The 21,682-nt window shown below is 53.0% G+C and overlaps 1 protein-coding gene across 2 annotated transcripts; it reads right to left on the bottom strand.

The window, feature by feature from the left end:
• Positions 1–17,190, bottom strand: CC2D1B (coiled-coil and C2 domain containing 1B). 2 transcript variants are annotated; one of them, XM_003340068.4, is made up of 25 exons: positions 16,983–17,190; positions 16,654–16,746; positions 12,865–13,012; positions 10,578–10,690; positions 9,836–9,949; positions 7,975–8,103; positions 7,561–7,807; positions 7,205–7,314; positions 6,759–6,834; positions 6,181–6,273; positions 5,853–5,983; positions 5,112–5,184; positions 4,771–4,898; positions 4,286–4,424; positions 3,978–4,153; positions 3,606–3,731; positions 3,168–3,226; positions 2,544–2,660; positions 2,353–2,426; positions 2,101–2,159; positions 1,755–1,806; positions 1,329–1,428; positions 966–1,056; positions 753–882; positions 1–456 (listed from the first exon to the last, which is right to left on the bottom strand). In XM_003340068.4, exons 2-24 carry the CDS (start codon positions 16,717–16,719, stop codon positions 754–756), a joined length of 2,550 nt encoding a protein of 849 aa, XP_003340116.2. In that variant the 5' UTR covers positions 16,720–16,746; positions 16,983–17,190; the 3' UTR covers positions 1–456; position 753. The 2 variants fall into 2 exon arrangements, with proteins under 2 accessions (XP_003340116.2, XP_007480237.2); XM_007480175.3 differs by having other exon boundaries at positions 1–453.
• Positions 17,191–21,682: the final 4,492 nt, after the last annotated feature.

Below are 21,682 nucleotides of genomic sequence, written 5' to 3'. Positions count from 1 at the left end.
TTTCCAGTTAACAGTCTTTTAGTGGGGGGGTTGGGGGCGGGGAACAAAGCATCCCTCCCCTCCCCCCACCAGCATCCAAGGCTGCTTTTTCCCTCCTCTCAGCTTGCTGGGAAGGAGCTAGTGCAAGTTACTGTCGGAGAAGAAGGCACAGAATGGGGGAGGGGCTGGGCAGGGTGGGACGAGCAGCTGCCCCCCTCCGGGCCCTCCAGTTACGTCTGGCTTTTAAAGGCACGTCCAGGGAGAGGGCTGGGGAGCGAGCGGGGCCGCCGGCACCAGTCAGCAGGGAGCTGCGGGGGGGTCGGGGCTCGGCTCTGGCACCTCCCGTGGCAGCTCCCGGCTCTCGGGGCATGAAGCGCGGTGGGTAGTGCAGTTACTAACAAGTCTTTGGTGCTCGGGGTAGCAGCATCTTCTGTACAGCCGGCCGATGCTCCGGACGAGCCCGGAGGCCCAGCACTGCTGCAACGAAGCAGAAGGCCGAGGCGGGCTCTGACCAGTGGGGGCCGAGGTCGGAGCCTCCAAGCACGGGGCAGACCCCCTCCAGGCACAGCCTCCTCCCAGCCACTCGCCCCACAGGATTCCGAGAGGCCAGAAGTCGGGTGGCGGGGCTGGCTGGGTGCCCCCGCCTAAGCCCCCTCCTCTGTTCCTCACCCCCATCCGGGGCATCTCTTACCCCGGAGCCCCACCAACCCCAGGCCGACTTCTCGCCAGGCCCCCTCGCCCACCCGGCAGCGGATGCAGGGACGAGGGCTGACCTCAGAGGCTCCTGGGCTCCAGGACCAACCAGTTCTCGGTGACCATCTGCGTGTCTTGTCCACTCAGGGGCTCCCGGAGTCTCACCTTCACCTCCAGCTTCCCCCCGGTTGGCTTTCTCCCATCCAGGACCTATGAGAAGATGGAGCCACAGGGAAGCCCGAGCCCTGGGGCCCCCAGCCCTCGGGGAATCCTGCCCTGGCCCAGCCCCGTACCTCCAGGATCTCCCTGATTTCACACTCGGTCTCCAGTTGCTCAAGCTTCAGATGGGCTGTCCCAACCTGCTTATCGCTTCTGAAGAAGGATCTGTGGATGAGGTGGAGAAGGGGGGAGAGGGGAGGGAGGTCTGAGGGGACCCCTGGAAAGTATAGATGCCTGGGCCCAACAGGGAGGGAAGGAGAGGGCGCGGGGCCAGGCTCAGCTTAGCCCTCTCAGCTCAAAATAAAGAATTCTGTGACAATATCCTACGGGGCTGCCATGGAAGGCACAGGGCTCCATCCCCAGAGGAATTCAAGCCCATCTGTGAGGGGGTACTGCTGGGACACTCCCACTCTGGGGTTGCTGGGCCTGGGCCTCACCCCTTGTGAAAAATCTCAAACTTGATTCCCTTGCTCTGGACCAGCCGGCGGAAGCCCCGATGGTTCCGGTTTATGTTCAGCTTGAAGAGCTGGTCAAACTCTGCCGGGAGAGGGAGTGGGCGTGAGTGAGGGGAGCCCAGGGTGGAAGAGGAGGGGGCTCTCAGGACCATGGGCCTCAGGAGGCCTGGGAGGCCCCCATCTGATCTGGGAGGAACCTTACTGAAGGTTACTGGGCCAGACTGCAAAGCAGGGGCAGAATCTGAGCTCAGTTCCCTGCCCCCAATTCTGCCATTCCCAGAAGCTGCCCAGTGGCTACCAGCCCTGGGCACCCACCCGGGCACCCAGCCTCAGGCTCTCCCTCTCCCCTTCCCTTCCCTCTCAGCATCTCCTGGCTTCCAGGGGCAGCAGGTCGCTCCGGGCTCCCACCTGGAGAATTGGTATTCTTCACCACAGAGGTTTTGTTTTTCTGGGCCTGGTCCTGGGGGGACAGATGGACAGAACAGGGTGTCCAGGGTAGCCAGGAGCTCTGGGCCCAGGGCAAGGGGCAGGGCATGCTGGGAACCAGCAGAGGAGGCTGGAATGAGGGAATTTTGGGATCAAAGCCAACATCCTCATGTAACAGATGGGGAAACTGAGCCAGGAGGAAGGGCAGTGACTTGCTCAGGGTAGCCTGGGAAGACAGGCTCCCTGTCCAAGGCGGGAGAATCAGCACGGCCATTTCTTTACACCCCCCACTCCCCCACAGACCAAGGGAAAGGGGCCTCCCCCTCACCGAGCTGGGATAGTGGAACTCAAATCGAACAAATGCATCCAGGTCATCCGGTGTCACACCTGTGCAGACATGGGGGAGGGAGGCGGCACTTCAGTGCTTGGCCATCATTCCCAACAGGGATGTGGGCAACCCCAAGGCGGCCCAGGCTCAGCCCTTGAAGGGAGCCCACAAGGCAAAGGGTGGCGGTGGCCAGGCAGTTTGGTGAGCCTCTGGTCTTGCCCTGCCCACCCTCGGGGCAGCAGGCCTGGGCACCTGGCGGGGCGGGGAGGTTCATCCCCCTCACGATGAGCAGATGCATCTCGGTGCTATTGAGTTCTGAGAAGATCCTGTCAGAGGACAAAGCAGATGGCAATGGGGAGGAGGCAGGGCACTGCTGGGGGCTGCTCTGGGCCCTTGGCCCTGTCCTGCCTTTCTTGTCCTGCCCTCCCCATCCCCCAACACACCTCACAGTCTGGAAGGTCTTTTCCTCAAAGCGGTGGCTCGGAGGATCCAGGCCTTGGGCCTGGGCCAGCTGCAGGATCTCCAGCTGTTTCTTCCGGTCTTGGGCCAGCTTCTCAAACCTGCCAGGGAAGGACAGCATGGTGGGCAAGGCAGCTCGAGATGCCAGGAGCCTAAAGAGACCCCAGAGGCTGGCTGGGCATAGGTAGCCTCTCCCAGGGAGCGGATGGCTGGCCCCTCCCCAGAGGGAGAGCTCCCCTCCCACCCCCCACTCTGGGACACTGCCATTCTGCTCGAGGTCCAGCAGAGCAAGGCTAGCTTCCACTGTCCCCCTGACCCCAAAGCCCTTCAGGAAGATGCTCTAGATCCCCATCATGGGCTGATGGAGTTTCCTCAGCTCTTCCCTGCACCCCAAAAGGATAGTCGACCACCCTCCTCCATCTCCCAGGGCCACCCCCTCTCCACTATCATGCCCCCTATCCCACCCTTCCTCTTGATTTTTCCCTCATCGTGAAGGGCATCATCAGCTTGTAAGAAATAAAGGGCTCTTAGATAGCAAACTGAGGCCCAGAGAAGGTCCCGTGGCCCCAGCTGGCCTGTGCCCAGACAGCTGATGCTAAGCCACTCACCGGGTGGTTTCTGCCACATTGCCCTGGTGCATGAATTGCTTGGAATACAGCAGGCACTTCTGTGAAGGGAAGCAGAGCATGTTGGACAGACATCCCTGGGTGAGGGGGCAGGAGGCCCAGCTCAGAAGACCCCAGTGTTCTGGAGCTCAAAGGGGTCTTGGAGACTATATGGATTGATCTAAATCTGGCTAAGACACCCCACAAGCATCCCCTCCCTCCCTGTGAAGAGCCTGCAGAGACCAATGGCCCCCAAGTGGCTGAAGCCAAGTGAAGGATGTTCCCTAGCCCCAGGGGAGCCCATTTCACTTCCAGGATGGCTCTCTGGGGAGGGAGAGCTCCTGCCTGCCTCACTAACCCCACTGGTTCCCCTGGTTCTGCCTCTAAGGTCCAGCATGTCTTTTCCCTGCCCACCCTCCTAGAATGGGGGGAGGCCCTGACCTCCTGCTGCTCCTTTAGCATCTTGTGGAGTTGGGCATACACCTCCTCGGCCTTCTGGGAGAGCCCAAGTTCCTCATGGCGAATGAGAATGAAGCCACCGTCTTCGTCTGTCAGAGGGGAAGCAAGCTGCCCCACGCCCAACACAACACAGAGATGAACTTGGGGCGAGCCTGCAAAAGCCCCAAACCCCAGGCTGCCGGGGGAAGCCTCCTAAAGGCCACAAGTGCAGCCCCTCACTGTTCACACTGAAGAGAACGTAAGCTCCCCAAGGGCAGGGGCTGGCCCTCTCCGGTCCTGAGAATGTTCTTCAGGGCAAACCGGTGTAACTGGTATGAATACCCAATCCCAACCCCTTTCAGCCCCCAGGCCCACCTTGGCCCCACTGCTGCCTGCACGGCCGCTGCGCACCAGGGCAATCTGCACGTCCAGAGCCTTGGCAGCCCGAAGGTGGGCTTTAGCCTGCTCCAGGTCTTTAGCCCGCTTGGCTTGGAGGGCTGCTCGTTGGCACTGGAGTCTTCGGCTCTCCAGCAAGGCCAGCTGTTCCTGGGCTGGGGAGACAAGAACCTTTGCTGGCCTAGTCCTGGAGTTCTGAGGTCCCACAGAACCAGATTCCTTTTTACTCTTCCCTTCCCAGGGTCAATGGCTCCCCCCCCTGCCCCCCATCTCCTGCATGGGCTCACCTGCTGGGGACAAGGTGTCCTGGGAGGTAGAGCCCTGGGGCTCAGGGGACGGTGTAGCTGAGGGCCTGGCTACCTGGGAAGTTTGGCTAGGCCTCTGAGCTGGCTTCTTGGCCTCTGGGGCCTGGGGCAGGGCTTCTTCCTGCGGAGTGGGAAGGGTGGTCATTATTCACTGGCTCCCACAAGAACCAGATAGAGAGGTCATAGGAGCATATTCAGGCCTGGAAGGGGGACTGCTGGAGTAATTTAGTGACTTTCCCAAGGTCACCCAGTAAGCATCCAAGAGGGCAGCCAAACAAAGCAAACAACTCCAAATCCAGGGCCTTTTCCAATGTCACTGCCTCTATATCAATTCTTTACAGAAGGAGAAACTGAGGCCAAGCGGAAAAGACTACACACACAGTGAGTAGTACAGCTGAATTCATAGTGGTCAAAGCCCAAGTGGCTGGGTTCCAAAGTGAGGGCCCTGCCCAGGGAGACCTCCATACCTTGTCCTCTTCCTCATCCTCATCCTTCTCTTCAGGGCTGCTCAGCTGCTGAGCGGCCTTCAAGGCTGCTGCCAAGGGGTTGTCCTCAGGGCCCAAGGGAGGCTCCAAGCCAGGGATAGGAGGGAAGCCTGGGGTGGGAGAAGGATAGACCTGAAGAGTGAGCTGGAGGCCCCAGACTGGCCAATGCCTGTTCAGGAGTAAGAGGCCAAGAGGGCAGCTTCTCTTCCCAAGTACCCATTCCCCAAGAGCCTTGAATCAGCCTGCACAGACCAAGCTTCAACGAACCCTCCAAATGCCCTAATCCTGTTCTCTGAGCCCCATTCCTCCAGTTTCTAACTTACCTGGGGGGACAGGAAGTTCAGCCAAGTTCACTTTCCTCCCAGCTTTGAGAGCTTGGATAGCATCTTGGTATTGCTGGGATTAGGGCCAGGGAGGGAGGGAGGAAAGGTTCAATAGTGAGATGAGCCATGGCGTGTCTAAAGCCCTCTCCCAATGTCTCCTCCTCTGCCCCAAATACCAAACTGGCACACAGAGGGATTTGAGAATTGGAAAAAGCCTTAGAGCCCATCTAGTCCAAACTCTCCTTTGACAGATGAAGAACTCAAGAGGCTACATTCTGTCTTCTAGTCCCTCTCCCCACTTTAGGGCACAGGAAAAGAAGGGAAGGTTGGGGGAGGCTAAGGTCACACTGTCTCTTGGGTCTTAACTCAATGGCTCCAGGCCCCTTCCTCCAAAGGCATGGGGGGGGGGGGGAGAGACAGGTAGTGGGGGAGGCAGTGCCCTAGGCTGAGAGGTAGGACAGATCCAGTATTTAATTCCCAGCCAGACACTGACTTGCTGTGTGACCTCAGGCAAGTCCTGCTCCTTCCAGCCCTCCTCCTTTAGTATTCCTACGTGGGATAAGATGACCTCTAGGGTCCTTCCCAGCTCTGAGTCTACAGTTCTATTAATGAGACCATAGGCCCTCCCTGTCTAACCCAGCTCCAGAGCTAGGCCCACAGGATGTCTGCCAGTGTCCTCTCCCCACAGCCCCCCCTACTCCAGAGCCCTTCCTCTCCCTACTCCCCAAAGTGGAAGGTCACCTTGGCAATGCGCCCATGCATGCGGGCCTTCCGCTCATCTCCGCTGCTCTTGGCCTGGGCTGCAGCCTCTTGGTACTTGCCTAGCCTCTGGCCCAAGGCCTCCAGTACCGTCTGGGGCTGGGTAGGGGGCCCTGAGCCCAAAGAGGATGTCAGCTATTTCCCCTCCCCTCCCTGACACCAACCGTACTCCCAACTGCCTTGGGCAGGAGTCATCCCCGTTCCAATAGCCCCCACAACTGACCTTTTCCTTCCCACCCATGAGACTCAGTAGGGACCAGCCCAGAGGTAGCTGGGGACCTGCAGGGGCCCTCCTCTGGCCAGTGTTTACCTGGGGCTGGGGTAGGGGCTGACATCACAGGCTTTGAGTGCTCCAGCAGGGCAGGGCTTGGGGCTGGCCGGGCTTTTTGGGGGACCTTGAGGTCTAGAGAGAGAGAGTGAGAGAGAGAGAGAGACATGGAACAAAGCTAGTCCTCTGGCTGGGGGCCAGCCTATGGGCACTAAGCATCTACTGAACTGAATTCCCTGACTGAGGCCTTGGGAGGGCCATGGCAGCTAGCAGCCCCCTATCCAAGGTGACAGTCCCTCAGGACCCACACCCTCCCTTCCCTCCTAATTCTGCCAGCTGCCATATCTCCTTTTGTTCTTGTGCCCTGAGCACCCTCCTCTGGGGCTTTCACATATCAATCATGTAATCAATGTCTGCTAAAATAAGGAAATAGGAAGAGAAAGGGTAGGAGGTATGCACACACACGCATACCCCCTCTCCCCCCTCCCCCCCAAGATAAACTCACTGTTCTGCTTCCCTCCCCAGGCCAAGCTGAGCATCAAAGGAAGATGAGGAGGCCTGGCCCCAGGGGGGACCCTGCAGAGGGAACTGCTCAGTTCTGACCCACTGGGCCCTCTCACCTGAAGGGGCAGGAGGCATGCCACTCAGGTCCACAGGCTGCCCTCTGTCCAGGGCCTCCAGCACAGCACTAAACTTCTGAGGTGAGAGGAAGAGCTGGGTGAGGGCCTCACTGGGGGTAGCTCCCTCACTTCAGTAACCAAAAGGCCTGATTATCCACTTGCCCATTTTGTGCCTCAGTTTCTCCCTCACTTCTACCCAGTCCCCTTCTAGAGTTCACCAAAAGTAGCTCAATGTACCACCTCGGGCAACTCACTGAGTCTGTTCTCTCCTTTGTATAAAATAGGGCATCTGCACAAGGACTCAGAGCATAACAGAGTTTTGGAGTCATGCCCAAGGCCCTCATGTCACTAGAAAAAGATGGCTGCTCTTTGAGGGCAGGGCCACCCAAGCCAGGGCTCCTGCCTCTCCTGCTTCCCCTAAGCCTGAGCCCTGGGCTGGGCTGCACCTTGCCAATCCTCATGTACTCTCGGGCCTGCTCCAGGTCCCCTTCTTGCTTGGCTTTCAGGGCGGCAGCTTTGTATTCCTTCTGCCGGGTCAGCAGCATCATCCGAGAATCTGGCCGGAGGGAAAAACCATTTAAGTGACGAGGGTCTGGCCAAGGAGTCAGTGTCCCTCCTTCTTTCTCTAGACCCCAAAGAGAAGCTCAGGGTCTTGGAATCATTTTCAAACCAGAGAGGAGCTGCCCCCATTGCCACATGCAGCTGAAGGAGAAAGGCTAGAGAACTGGACCAGCCCAAAGGGCAAGAGGAGCCAGGGGCTCCCAGAGGAGAGTGGGAAGGCACTGGCTTGACTGTCATGTACCTGGCTCCAGGGCACTTGCTTCTGAGGGTGATGGAGCAGCTGTGGGGGCTGGGGTGGCTGTGGGGTCTGGAGCAGCTGGGGAATCTGGGGCAGCTGGGAGGTCTGGGGAGGTTGGCGGTTCCCCGCAGCCTTTGCTCTCTGCTTGGAGGAGCAGCTCTCGCCTGTTTCCTAAGGCCACAGGGGGTGGGATCTCCTCCTCATTGATTTTTTTGCCCTTCTTCACAGCAGTCAATTGGGTCTCCAGAGTCTGGAAGAGGAGATATTAGGAGGGCCCATGGGTGAAGATACACTAGGGCCCAGGTTCCCCATTTGCCCACCAAACAGGGAGCAGTGAGTCTTCATCTAGAGACCTCTATTAGGTAGGCCACCCTCTGCCCCATTGTCCCCAGGTCTCACTCAGTACCCATCATTCACCTTTAGGCCTCTTTCACACCGCCGAGCTTTGGCCCCTTCCCCAGCCTCCTTGGCACTAGTAGCTGCTGCCTGGTAGTTAGCAATTCGTTCCTCCAGTAACCCCTGCAGCCCACTTGTTGTGGGCACTTCCTGAGAAGGCAAAAACATCATTAGACTGAGAGACAGAGAGGCCACAGGAAGGAAATTAATGCTAATTTCTGATCTCACAACCTCATCCCCATTGCACATAGCTGGTCTCCTGCGCGCCCCCCACCCCCACCCCCAGCCTGCCTCTTATAGGGGCAGGAACCACAGTGATGTCATCCCTTCCACCCCCCTCAAATGATACTGACCCAGAAGGGTTGATAGCTCGAGGGGATGAAGGAGGATCCCAGACATTCACCACAAAACTCCCCCACCCTAGCCAGAAGCCCTGCTGCTTCAAGGGGGCTGAGGGCAGCAGATGGCAGGATTACCCCCTGACCCTTCAAAACTTCAGTTCATCCTTTTAAATGTCTCCATCAGCCGATGTCCTAGACAGTTCCTCCCTTTCACAGCTATCTCCTCAAAAAGCCACCTTCAAAGGCTGCCTCTCCTTCCCTTCCTTCTCAGTTTCTGGCAGTGACTTCCGGGCTGCCCTCTTTCAGTCCTCTCTATGGCAGCACAACCAAAGGCCTTCTGTCCAGCCTCAGCTCTCCTGACCACTCTGTTCATAGGCCTCTTCCTCTAGGCTCTCCTGACTCTTTACCAGCTCTCTATTCTCAGCCCCTTTGCTGGTCCTGTCCTGAGCACTCTTCTCTCCTGTTCCTGGCGATCTCTTCTGCTCTCTTGCAGATGGTCCCAGTACCTATGGACCTCCAGCCACTCTCCCCAGCTGGCTTTTGGACACATTGAACTGGATGAACTGGAGGCATCACAAACTCAGCATGTTCTAAACTGAACTCATTTTTCTTCCTTCCAAACTGTTCCCTCCCTAGTTTCTGTTACTGCTGAAGGCCTCTCTGTCCTCCCAGTCCCCCAACCTAGAGGTCATCCCAGGCTCCTTTCTCTCTCATCCCCCAGACCCAATCTGTTGTCAGGGCCCGTCAATGTCATCTCTGCCATTATCCCCCTCTCTCCTCTGACACTGCCATTCCCTGGTGCTGACCATCATCTCATGCCCCGATTGTTGTAAACCCTGGGGATCGGGTGGAGTGGGCTGTTCCTGCCTGCCCCAAGTCTCTCCCCACTCCAGCATACCCACCGCTTCCTAAAAGACAAACTTGTACTTGAAAACCTACTGCCTTAAGAAAGCAGACATTAAGGTAAACTGCAGTCTTGCAGGGTTTAGGGAGGCAAGCCTGTCCCCTCTGCCTTTGTTTGGGAATGAATCCCTTCCTGGTGTCTGGCCTGGCTCCCATTGACCTTCATTCCAGATATCTCACATGACCTGAGTTCCCTAGTGTGCTCCCCATGATGGTCCCGTTGGCCTGTCAGCTAACATTCCATCTCTTGCCTCCAGACTTTTGTCCTCAGTGCACTTCCCAGCATACCCAGCTTCCTTTACCAGATAATAGGCACAGGTGCTGTCTGCTTCCTGAGGCCTCTCATCCACTATTTGTTTCACGCTCTCTCCCTCTTGAAACATCTCTATACCTATCCTGGACATATCTGGTATTTCCGGATCTGTGCACAATCCTTTACCCATTCTGGAAACCCCTCAAGGGCAAGGACTGTTTCATGTTTGCCCTTGGTATCACTACAACCTGGCACAGAGGAGACATCTGCTACTGAATTAAAATGCATCAAGTCCATCAACAGAAATTTTTCAGAGCTCAGCAGAATTGTCTTGTATTTGTACATCAAGACCCCCAGAGGCCCCCTGCCCAGGGCCCTGTCCCACCTCAAGGGCTGCTGGGGCAGAGGCCTGCATGGGGACCACCTCATCAGGGCTGTTCAGTTCTCCATCCTCCTCCTCCTCCTCCTCCTCCTCTCCCAGGACCTCCTGTAGCTCTGCCTGAGGGAACAAAAAGTGGAAGAGAAGCTTCCAGAGTAAAGGCTCTCCTTACTGCAGACATACAGGGAGTTTGGGCAAGGGCAGCCTCCCTCATATGGAGGCCAAGCAACCTGAAAGGCAAGCTCCTCCACTCAGGCATCATGGGCTTTGACATAAAGCTCCATCTTGTGTCTAGGAAGGGAGAACAGGCCGAGGAAAGGCCTGGGTTCAAATCTCCTGATGCTTACTTTCTGACCCCCACCCCCGCCCAAGTCTGTTTCTATCTCTGGCAAGAGAAGCCCGGGTGATAAGGTGCCCTTGGCAGTCCCTTCCTGCCCCAAATCTCAGATTTTGCTATATCTCAAATACCTCTGTGAAAAGTCACACTTTAGCCTCCTTATTTTACAGAGGAGGGAACTGAGGCCCATGAAAGGCCAACAACGGGACCCAAATCACTGTGGTTCAACAAAACCTAGGCTGGGGTTTGAACTCAGGCCCTCTAGCAAGGCCTAGGCCATTTTGTAGAGAAGACAAGCTGAGCCTCCCTCCACTTCATAGTCCTAGGCCCCTACCCCCACCGGGGACAGAGGAAAGAGGGAGCCAACCCCCTCCCCTGCCACAGTACCTGGGGCCCTGCCCAGCCACCTACCAGCAGGTCTGTATCTGTCTCCAGTGCTTCATCCTCCTCATCTGAGGCCTCATTCCCCACGTCCTGCATGCATTCAGCAGCAAGCTTCTCAATGTGTGCCATTGGCAGGGGGGCTGGGGGTAGGCAGAGGGATTCTCAGGCCTGAGCCCTTAAGCCCCAGGCTCCCAGAGAGGATCAGAGTATGATGGAAATGCAAGGAACATTAAGGATGATCTAGTCCAAACCCTTCATTTTACAGATAAGTAAACTGAGGCAATGAGAAGAAAAGGACTTTGATTAAGGCTCCAAAGCAACTAAGCAGCACATCTGGGAGATAAGCCCAGGATTATCCCCTATTCCAGACCAGAAAATCTGGCTCAAGCTTGGGGGGACCATTGGGGTGGAGATGAGAGAGGGGTGGGGCAGGAGGCCCTAGAAGGATTCATTTATCCCACTGGGTGGCTGCCTCCTTCCCCTTGGCCCCCCAAAGACTGTTTCTTGTAGATGCCATCCTGAGTAGAAGTGGTAGGGCTGGCAGGGTTACATACCAGGGCAACAAGCTGAAGTGTTTATCGAAACTGGAATTCATCCATCTGAGAACACTTCTAGGACCTCAACAGCCACCTTATCTAGCCTGGCACTAGACAGGAAGCCTCCAGGGCCTGGCTACGTCCACCTGAAGACTTAGCCTGAGATGGGAAGGTTCTGACCATTGGCACGTTTGGCTTTTTACTAAGCTATCTCTGCTCTCCCCCACTAGATTTTCTAACCCTCTGTCGAGGGGGGCACAGAGCAAGGTCCTCTGTTAGCACCCGAGAAGCTCATATAACCCTAAGACGCTGAGGTCAACATCAGGTCTGGCCTCCTCTTTGGGAATGGTATAGATCCCAAATTATGCTACAGAGAGGCTCTTGGGAATGGAGTCTCAGGGTCAGGCTCCCTCCAATAATGACTGGCTATGTGACCATAGATAAGTGTCCTGCCCAATTGCTGACCTAGGCAACTTTCAGACTCTAAATTACAGACAAGTCAACCATTTGCACTAATGAGAAGATTCCACACTGGAAGGGCCTGCATGGAAGAGATCCAAAGTCTGGCTGCCAAATAATCACACGATAAAAGAAATAGTGGCTGTGAATATGGAGGCAAGATCCCCTATCCTCTGACCTGCTTGGCCCAATGGAGTCACAGGGGCAGCAAGAACAAGGTGGCCTAGTAGGCAGGGGTTCAAAATATGGCCCCAGGAATTTCTTGGCTATTAAATGAGCTGGGTCAAGTTGCTTCCCCTCTCTGGCCTGGACTCAGTTTCCTCAACTATCAAATGAGGAGGCTGGGCCTGATGGACTCTGAGCTCCCATGATCCGGGAGGACTCCAATAAGTTGCAGAGTCCAGCACAGGGAGAATCTCAGAGCTCATCTGGTCTTCCACTCATTTACACTGGAAAAGCAAAGCTCAAGCCTTGGCAAAGTTCTGATTTCTGTAGGGCTGTGGAGACCAGTGTGAGTGTGGGGTCAAATTCAGGCCATGGAAGGACCTCAAGTCATGGAGTCTAAAGAAGACAAGACTGAGGGGAGTCATGAGAGCTGCCTCTGAAGGGGGACCTAGAAGAAGAGGCTCAGCTTGGTCCCGTCTTGAGAAGAGAGTCACGAGCAGTGAGAGAAGGCCTGGTAACAATGAGAGCTTTCCTCATGTGGCATGGGCTGCCTTAAAAGGTAGTGAGCCAGGGGCAGCCCAGCTGGGTGGCTCAGTGGATTGAGAACCAGGCCTAGAGATGGGAGGTCCTGGGTTCAAATTTGACCTCAGCCACTTCCTAGCTGTGTGACCCTGGGCAAGTCACTTGACCCCCATTGCCTAGCTCTTACCACTCTTCTGCCTTGGAGCCAATACACAGTATTGACTCCAAGACGGAAGGTAAGGGTTAAAAAAAAAAAGAGTAGTGAGCTCCCTGTCTCCAAAGGACTTCCAAAAAAGGCCAGCTGAACAAATATTCATGTCCAGGTTGTCCTCTGAGGCTGCTGAGGTTCTTTCCAGCTCAGAGGCTTCAGAAAGGCAGCTCTGCCACTTGGGACTGACGCCTCCTCTACACACAGTGGGCAAAGCACCAGAAACTCAACCACTCTGAAGCTACATGACTGGGTCCTTCCCCAAACCCACCTTTCCTTGGGGCCCAGGATTGTACCACTGCCCCAACCCCCACCCCTTTCTGAGGATTCTGAGAGGATTTGAAGGTCCCTACCCCATCTCTCTGGGCCCCAGGAAAGCAGCAGGGGAATGCGTCTTTGGGCCAGGACCAGGCCTTGGGCTCACCTTTCCCCTTGGGTCTGGCCTTGCTCTCTGAGGCCCTGATGTCACCAGTGAGAGACAGCAGCTCTGCCTCCAGGTCCCCATCATCATCCCCAAAGTCCTCGGCCTCCAAGAACATGTCTTCTGGGTTGAACTCCATGAAGAGTCCCAGCTGTGGATGGAAGGAGAGAAGGAGAGGAGTCACATACTAGGTTCACAATTGTTCTCATCAAGTATTTCCAATGTGCCAGGTCTTGAGTCTCCCAGGAGCCCCAGGGGGTTACTATCCCAGCCTAGGGTCACCCAGCACATTGGTCCCTGGCCCTCCAGCCACCAGGTTACAAGAAGTCACCAGTCCAGTCCAATCAGGCCTCAATGGCTCATGGAACCCATCAGGGCTGAATCTAAGCCAAATTCCTACCCTCTGACACTACATAACTGGTTTCCTTTGCAAAACTTGGACATGAACAACATGGCAGATCTCAGTTCAGACTCCAGGCCTCACTGTCTCTGAACCAAGGAAAGGAATCCTGGAGGAGGGTTCCCACCAAAGGCCAGCCTCTGGTCCTCAGATGCTCCCATTTCCTTTTCTCATTCCAGGGCTGAGGCCAGGGAAGGAGGCAGAGGCTTGAGACCAGAGCCCTTGGTGCTTTGCCCATCCAGACATCTTTCAGGGTCTCTCTGTGCCTCACAGGGAGGTGGCCTTCAAAGGCAATGGTCACTGTGGCTGGGTGTCAGCTAAGGAAAATCCAGACTCACCCCTTCTCTCCTGAGCATCTACCTCCATCCCAGAGTTCATCATCTCCTCTCCACATGCTCGTCCACACTGGCATCTTCATCTTCCCAGACATGACAGGTGCCATCCTCAACTCTCACTCAAACTCATGGCATAGATCCAGTGTGGGGCCAAACCTCATCCTTTCTTATTTCCCTCTCTCCACTCACAGACGCTAGCCTGGCCAGGCCCCCATGGTTTCCCGAAAGAAAGCCTTCCCTTGTCTCCCAACTCTCTTCTCCAAGGTCTGCACCAGCTCTAAACCAATCTAACTCCCAGATTTAACTCTAAAAATGGCCAAAGTACAAACCTCTTCTCCTGGCCCTCCAGAGACTTCACAAGAAGGCCCTGATCTAGCGGTCCAGCTCACCTCATGCTCTTCTCCCCAAACTGGACTCTGACCATCAATCAGTGCTCTGCCCTGTCCCCCTTAAAGTCTCACTGAAGTGCTACCTCCTTCAGGAAGTCTTCCTCAGAATTCATCTAGCACTGGATCCTGCAACATTCTGACGGGCTCATACTGTTCTGGATATGGGTTTCCTGAGCCTGAGTCTCCTCTCCTTAGTAAGCCCCCTGAGGGCAGGGGCCCTGCCTTAAATTGCATCTCATCATGGTCTAGGCCAGGGGTCCCCAAACTATGGGCCATATGTGGCCCCCTAAGGCCATTTATCTGGCCCCCCACTGCACTTCTGGAAGGGGCACCTCTTTCCTTGGTGGTCAGTGAGAGGAGCACTGCATGTGGCGGCGCCGCAAAGCACAGCATCGCTCACGTACAGTACTACTTCCGGTGACGTAATCTTTTGCGTGGCGCCTTGTTCTGAGAGTAACTGAAAGAGAACAAGGCTTTGTGCAAAGGATTATGTGGCTGCACAATTGAAGATGTCAGCATGGTGAGCAGCGATCTGGGGGAGGGGATTCCACACTGTGTATACTGCTGCCCAGTATAGTGGTGGCAGTGATGGGCCTGTGCAAGGCGTGACAGGCCCATCACAGCCAGTGTTGCAGCCTCTGCTATTCCAGACAGCGGTATACAAATTTGTTCAGTTTTCTTTTATAGTCTGACCCTCCAACAGTCTGAGGGACAGTGAATTGGCCCCCTGTGTAAAAAGTTTGGGGACCCCTGGTCTAGTGGCTAGAATGCTTAAGTCTAGAAGACCTGCATTCAAATTCTACCTAAGACCTTTACTTTGGCTATAAGACCTTAGGTAGGTGGTTCAGTGGATAGAGCACCAGGCCTGGAGACCATAGGTTCAAATCTAGCCTGACACCTCCTAGATGTGTGACCCTGGGCAAGTCACTTAACCTCTGCTGCCTTCCCTTACTGATTTGCCTTGGGACCAATATAAGGATTTTTTAAAAAGACCCTATGTAGGTCATATAGGGGCTAGGAATGGGGTCTGAGAACAGTGTTGGAAGGAGGGAGATAGACAACCTCTCCAGGTTACCAGTTGTTTCAGTGTCCTCAACTGTAAAATGCAACTAATGACAATATCTTCCAGTATTGTTGTGGTGATCAAATAAGATATTGTACCATGCCTGATACACAGTAGGTGCTTAATAAAGGCTTGTTTCCTTCCTTTTTCAGATCTCAGTTTTCTTATCTGTAAAATGAGGGCTCAATGGCCTCAAATTCTTACATGAGGCACCATCATAAATGGTAGAGTAGATACAGTATCAGGTTTGGAATCAGGAAAATTTATCTTCCTTAGTTCAAATCTGGCCTCAGACACTATAGCTATGTGACTCTGGACAAGTCACTTAATTGCCTCAGTTTTTCCTCTGGAAAATGAACTGGAGAAGGAAATGGCAAACCACTACGCTATCCTTGCCAAGGAATCTCCAAATGGGGTCACAGGCAGGAATCAGGCACGACTGAACAATAACAGTTTCTTGTAGTTCTACATTTATTCTGACCTAGTCCAATTCAATAAATATTTCTAAGTCTCTCCAGTGGCATCCAATACCTGGAACCAGATGCTGGGGCACTCCTGGGCTTGGAACTCCCCTCAACTTTTCCTAGCCATCCCCTCTGTTCCCACTGCAGTAGTTACTCCTAAACCTATCTTTATCTCCTTTCAGAATGAACGCTCCTTAAAGGCAGGTTCCATAGCATGACTTGGTATCCCTAGCCCAGGTATGGAAGCTTGTGCATTTTGGTCAGTCATTTTTCAGTTGTGTCCAACAGTTCATGACCCCATTTGGGGTTTTCTTGGCAAAGACACTGGAGTAATTTGCCATTTCCTTCTTCAGCTTGTTTTACAAATGAGGGAAGTGAGGCAAACAGGGTTAAGTGACTTACTTAGGACTACACAGCTAGTATCTGAGGCCAGATTTGAACTTGGTTCTTCTTGCCTTCAGGCCCTTCTGATGGGTGCTCAGTGCATGGGAGACCCAATAATTGGGAGAATGAAATGACTCCTCTGTCAGTTGCCCTACATTCACTCAGCCTTTGGGACCTTTCACCCAAACCTTTGACCTATCAGGAACAGCACAGCCTGAGGGCATCAATGGGGGCAGCAATGCCCTGAGGTACCTACCAGGTAGGCCTTGGGGAGCACAGGATAGACAGCAGTTGGAAATTTGCCCAAAGTGACATCAACAGGAGGGAAGTAAATGGGCAGAGATTTGAACCCAGGGCCTCTAACTCCAAACCTTTCTTCCATGAGACCTTGTAGGGATCACTTACAAGGGGAGGGAAGGGGGTCCCTAACATGTGAGAAGGAAAATGAGATTCATTCCTGCCTCTGCCTCAGGTCTCTCTTCTGGCTTCCTCTGCTCAGGCCAGGCTGGGCCCCAATTGAGCCTTCAAACATTCACTTTATTGAATCTCACCTCACCTTTGCTTTGTGTTCCTGGGTACCTGCTGCCCTGTCAGGGAAGGGGGGGGGACTGAGGGAAGAGGGAGATGGGGTTACAGATGAAGTCACCCCCAGGCTGGGCGCTGGGTCCCTGCCCCTCCCCCGTCCTCAGTCGCCTCCTCTGTAAAATGGGGAGAGCCAGCAGAGCCCTCCCAGGCGGGGGAGGACCCTCCTCCATACCTGTTTAGCTGCCGCCACCCCCTGGCCGCGGGCCTGGGGGCCCTTCCTAGGTCTTTGTCCGGGCATGTCAGCCTCGGCCGCCTCCAGATGACCCTGGGTGGGAAAGGATGGGGGGAGGGACCCCGGCTCAGATTCCGCCCGGAGCCTGAGACCCTAGAACCCCCAAATCCAGGGAGAACTCCTGGGGGCCAAAGGCTCTAGAGACCGAGGTGCGAGGTCGCTGTCCCAGACGTCGCCCGCCCGCTCGGAATTTAGAGGCGGAACGAGACCAGGTAACCCCTAGGTGACCCTGGGGGTCCGGGTGATTCCCCTGGCCCCGCCCTCCACACCTGGCCCAAGGTGGGGCGCGGACTGGACCGGATGAGGTAGGAAGTCGGGAGGGGTCCGCAACTCCTCCACGCGCCCCCGAACGCCACCTCACCCCCGCCCCCGTCCCCGCCTCCGCCACTCCTTCACTCCGGTCTCGAAGAGGCAAACGAAAGCCCCCGAAGGCCGCGCGCGACGAATCCGCACCGCCCCCCACGTGACCTCGGACCGGGCGGCGCCCAACACGCAGGCGCTGTGCTGAGGGGTGGGGCCTGGGTGCCCGAGAGGAGGGGCCATAGGGCAGGGGCGGGTCTGTGAAGAATGGGGCGTGAGGGGAGGTGAAGAATGCGGAAGGGCGTGGTCCAGAAACCGGAGGGAGGACCTGCCTGAGAGGCTAAGGGCCGGGAGGGGCGGGGCCAGGAAAGCGGCGCAAGGTCCGGGAGGAAGGGAGCGAGCTGCGTATGCCATATCCGGTTCTCGTTCCCTGCAACCCAGTCCACAGCTGTTGTGGAATTGGCCAGAAGCTGCTAAATTTCTGCACTCCGGGGTCGAGGGAGCAGGGCCAGACCAGGAAGAGGAAGGCGGGGAAGGAGCCCAGTAGTGCCCTGGCCAAGGGCTTTGGGGAGCCAGACCCCGGAGGCTGCGGACACTATGGCCAGTGGTAGAACAGCTCTGCCTTGCGGAGCTCAAGACCAGGGACAACACGTTCTTTTCTTTAACTCACCTCCCGTCTTAGAATCAGTACTAAGGGGGGCAGCTGCGTTGCTCAGTGGATTGAAAGCCAGGCCTAGAGACGGGAGTGGGTTCTGGGTTCAAATGTGACCTGACACTTCCTAGTGGCGTGACCCTGGGCAAGTCACTTGACCCCCATTGCCTAGCCCTTACCACTCTTGCTTTGGAACCAATACACAGTATTGATTCTAGGATTCTAGGTGAGGGTTTGAAAAAGACTCAATACTAACGTTTGGTTCCAAGGTAGAAGAGCAGAGAGCACCAGGCAGTGGGACTAAGTGACTTACCCAGGGTCACATGGCTAGGAAGTGTCTGAGGTCATATTTGAAGGCAAGACCTATCTCCAGTCCTATCCCAGGGTTTTTAAAGGGCTTTCTGTATGTCTACTTTTGGGGTCCTTAAAGCAGCTGCCCATGGAGATAAGCTGTACAGAAGCGGTTCCCCCATGTCAGAAGACCTAGGTCTGTTTTGGCTTGGAAATTTTAGGTTGAAGCTATGATTTTAAGTTTTCTTATTTAATTTTTTTTTACAAAATTCCAATTAAGCATCGATTTTCAAGTCCTTGACCCACACCACACTGGAAACAAAACCAAAATCTGCTAACAAACCCACAGGTTTGTTGCTGAATCCAAAAATGTGTCTTATTCTGAATCTCCACTATTTTTGTTTGGTGGGTAGCAGAGACTATCACCAGTCCTCAGAAATTATGCTTTGAGAATTGCAGTGAAAGTTCCTAAGCCTTTCAAAATTGTTATCCCATAATTGGATTTCCTGATTCTGTTCATTTTACTCTGTATCAATTAAGACAATTCGATTTGGTCATCCTCTACTGCACAATAGCTTCCTACTAGGTCCATATACCCTAATTTGTATTGCTTTTTTCCAGCTGATGGGAATCCTTTTAGTTTCCAGTTCTTTGCAACCAAAAAGGAGCTACTATATTTTCATATTTATGAGCTGTTTTCCTTTAATCAAAAAAAAAAATCTCCAGGTTTAAGCCCAGTAATGATGATATTAGTTCAAAGAAATTGCATAGTTGAGTGATTTTGGAGAGCACATTTGCAAATTGCTTTCCCAAGTGTCTGGACAGCTCCACCAATCTCTTAAGTGACACCATCTGTCTTCTGCTTGTGATTATGAGATATGAGGCCAATCTTCCTTCCTCCTCTCCATATATAACCCTTTTAAATTTACACTTTTAGATCCTGTTTTCAAGTTTTCCAAATTATCTTTCATTTACCTCTTCCCCAGGTGAGTTGTTTTTGACATGATGCATTGACTTGACTATTTCTTGTTTCAGTTTCTTGCTTATTAGGAAGGTTTTGTACATTTTGAATTAAGCTGTCCTTTTCCTTCCAAGCATTTCTATTTCTAATACTCATTTTTTCCTAATTCCTCTAGAGTTCTCATTTTATTTGTAGTGAGGGGAACATAAATGCTAACCAATCCTGGGATGCTGAAATGCCCACACTGAGGCCTCATGGCAAAGGTCAAGGCCCCATATTAAACAAGATATTGTAAAGGCTATTTTCTTGTTGTGGCCATTATCAGGAACTCACAGGGTTATTTAATAAATGTTCAAACCTTCAATGGAAAAAACAATTAGTGGGGTCTCTACCATATTGACTAGGTTAATCTGGCATTGCTCAACAGATTATCTAGGAAACTTCTGCAGTTCCAAACAGTGACCATTCTGGCACTTTTGATTATCCTTACAACCAACATGGGAATTTACATTTCAAAAGCTCCCCTCTAAATAGTGTAAAGGTTGAATCTCAAATAATAAAATACTCAAGTTAGCTGCCAAATTTTATGGTGATTTAATTTCAATAGGAGGAAGAAAATAGAGGGAGATAGAGAGGGAGAGAAGGAAAGGAGTTTAACTCAGAACCACTCTGGCTCAGGCTGAGCCAAAGTGGGCATTAAGGCCTTGGAAAGCCAAGGCAAAGAAAGGGGTCGGTCCTTATCACTCACGTGACCGGTCTGAAGAAAAACTGTCTGTGGGGCTCCTCCAAGCTCAAGCTCCAGGATGGAACTGAACTCTAACCCTCTCCACAGGAAGTCACTGAGAACTCCAGAGGCTGTTCTCTACCTAACTTCCTGCGTCTCACCTGTGCCAATGCCACTGGCTCAAGCTTGACTTAGGACAGCCCAGAGGTCTGTCCTTTTTTTGCACATGTCTGTTGAAGGCCATTTTCTCAGATAATTAAATCTTGAGTTTAATACAGACCTTCCTAATCTTGTTAAACTAAGAAGGGAGGAGAAATGTAGTTTCCCCAAGATCTGATCCTGTTATTTCAAGTATCTCTATTGTTAATGATCAGGAAATAGCTAAATCAGATCTTCTAAAGAACTGTCTGATTAGGGTGGAAATAGTTTTGAAATTCACAATAGATAGTAGCAATCACCTACTGTCTTCTAGAACTTCTCCATCAAGAATCTTCTTTCTTCCATCTTTCCTATTTCCTTAGCAAACATTTCAGACATTTAAAAAGTGAACTTTGACTATAATAGAAATGTCATTAACCAAGCTGCAACAGGACTCTTTATTATCAATCAGATAATCAATGTGTTGATATGCTAATAAAAGCCCCTCAGGGAGGCAAGTGAAATGTTCTCTGAACCCAATACTGGGTTGTAGTCTTTTTTTTTTTCTTAAATTGCACATTTTGTGTCCACAGTTCCCCTGCAGTTTAGGACCTTGCCCTGATCTTTTATGTTGTGCTGGCTGCAACATGTAGTATCGTTCTTAACTAAAAAAATATTCCCATAATTCCTTTCAGTTCTAGGTTATCTTATGGCCAAGCTCTGTTTTTTGAGGCTTACTTGAGAGTTATTCTCTTCTCCTATATTTGTCTTGGGCACTGCTGTCTCTAGAAAAGCTCTTTTCCACTGGTATCCTTTTTTGCTCATTTTTTCCCTCTGCTTCATTTCCTGCATTAGACCAGGCTCTATGAACCTCCACAGAGAATGTTGGGGTCTTGTTCAAATTCAGCTTCAGACAAGTCCTGGCTGTGTGATCCTAGGCAAATTACTTAACCCTGTTTGCTTCAGTTTCTTCATCTGTAAAATGAGCTGGAGAAGGAAATGGCAAACCACTCTGGCATCTTTGCCAAGAAAACCCCAAATGAGCCATGAAGCATCAGATGTTACTGAACTTGTTTGGATAAGGTTTGTATCGTGAGGTTCTGATGCTTCTGGGCCATGGGTGTTGCCCCTTAAAGATTCTAAGGTTGGCCAGGAATGGCAGTCTTTCAATGGGACCCAAGGGATCAGTTTCCCAGGTTCTAGGTATCTGGGTGTGGAAAATGCTGCACTCTTATTTCTCCTTGGATTTCTGTATCATTCTTGGGATCTGGTACTCTTCCTAGATCTTTTCTGGAGTAATTGTGGCTGCGAGCTTCACCATGCTGCTTCTTAGACTCATCCTTACTAACCTGGCTTGGCTTGTGGGTATTCCCTGGATTTTACTGATCAGTTTTCTTCTTTGACAAGGATAAGCTTCCTGTGGGCAGGGCGGGTGTCTCATTCACCCAGTGAACAAGTAGAAAGCACCAGATCCTATCTTCCCCTAAAAACTGACCATTAACCCAGAGTTCTTTCACCTTGATGACCTTCCCAGTGACTTTAGGAATTCTCCAGATATTTGAGATATCAACCCCTTCCTTCCCTTTTAGAAAAGGGACAAAACCCTCCCTCACCTTCCTTCTTACAATCATTACTGTGTAGTGGTCCCAAAGGCAAAAGAGCAGTCATGGCTAGGAAACGGAGGTGAAGTAACTTACCCAAGGTACTGAGGCTAGGACCACTCATCTCCAGGCCTGGATCTCTATTCACTGAGCTGTCCCATCACCTCCCTTTCTAATTGACTAAAATCGTAATTGAACAGAAGCAGTCACCTGCCACCTGAGGTCATGCCAAGGAGCCTTTAGGGGGCTGTAGTGGCTGATGTGCCAACATTAAATCAGGTTACTCACCCCAAAGCTCCATG

The sequence above is a fragment of the Monodelphis domestica genome, chromosome 2, assembly GCF_027887165.1.
Source record: "Monodelphis domestica isolate mMonDom1 chromosome 2, mMonDom1.pri, whole genome shotgun sequence".
NCBI lineage: Eukaryota > Metazoa > Chordata > Mammalia > Didelphimorphia > Didelphidae > Monodelphis > Monodelphis domestica.
Note: the sequence above shows the minus strand (reverse complement) of the source record. Positions and strands in the feature narration are given on the sequence as shown.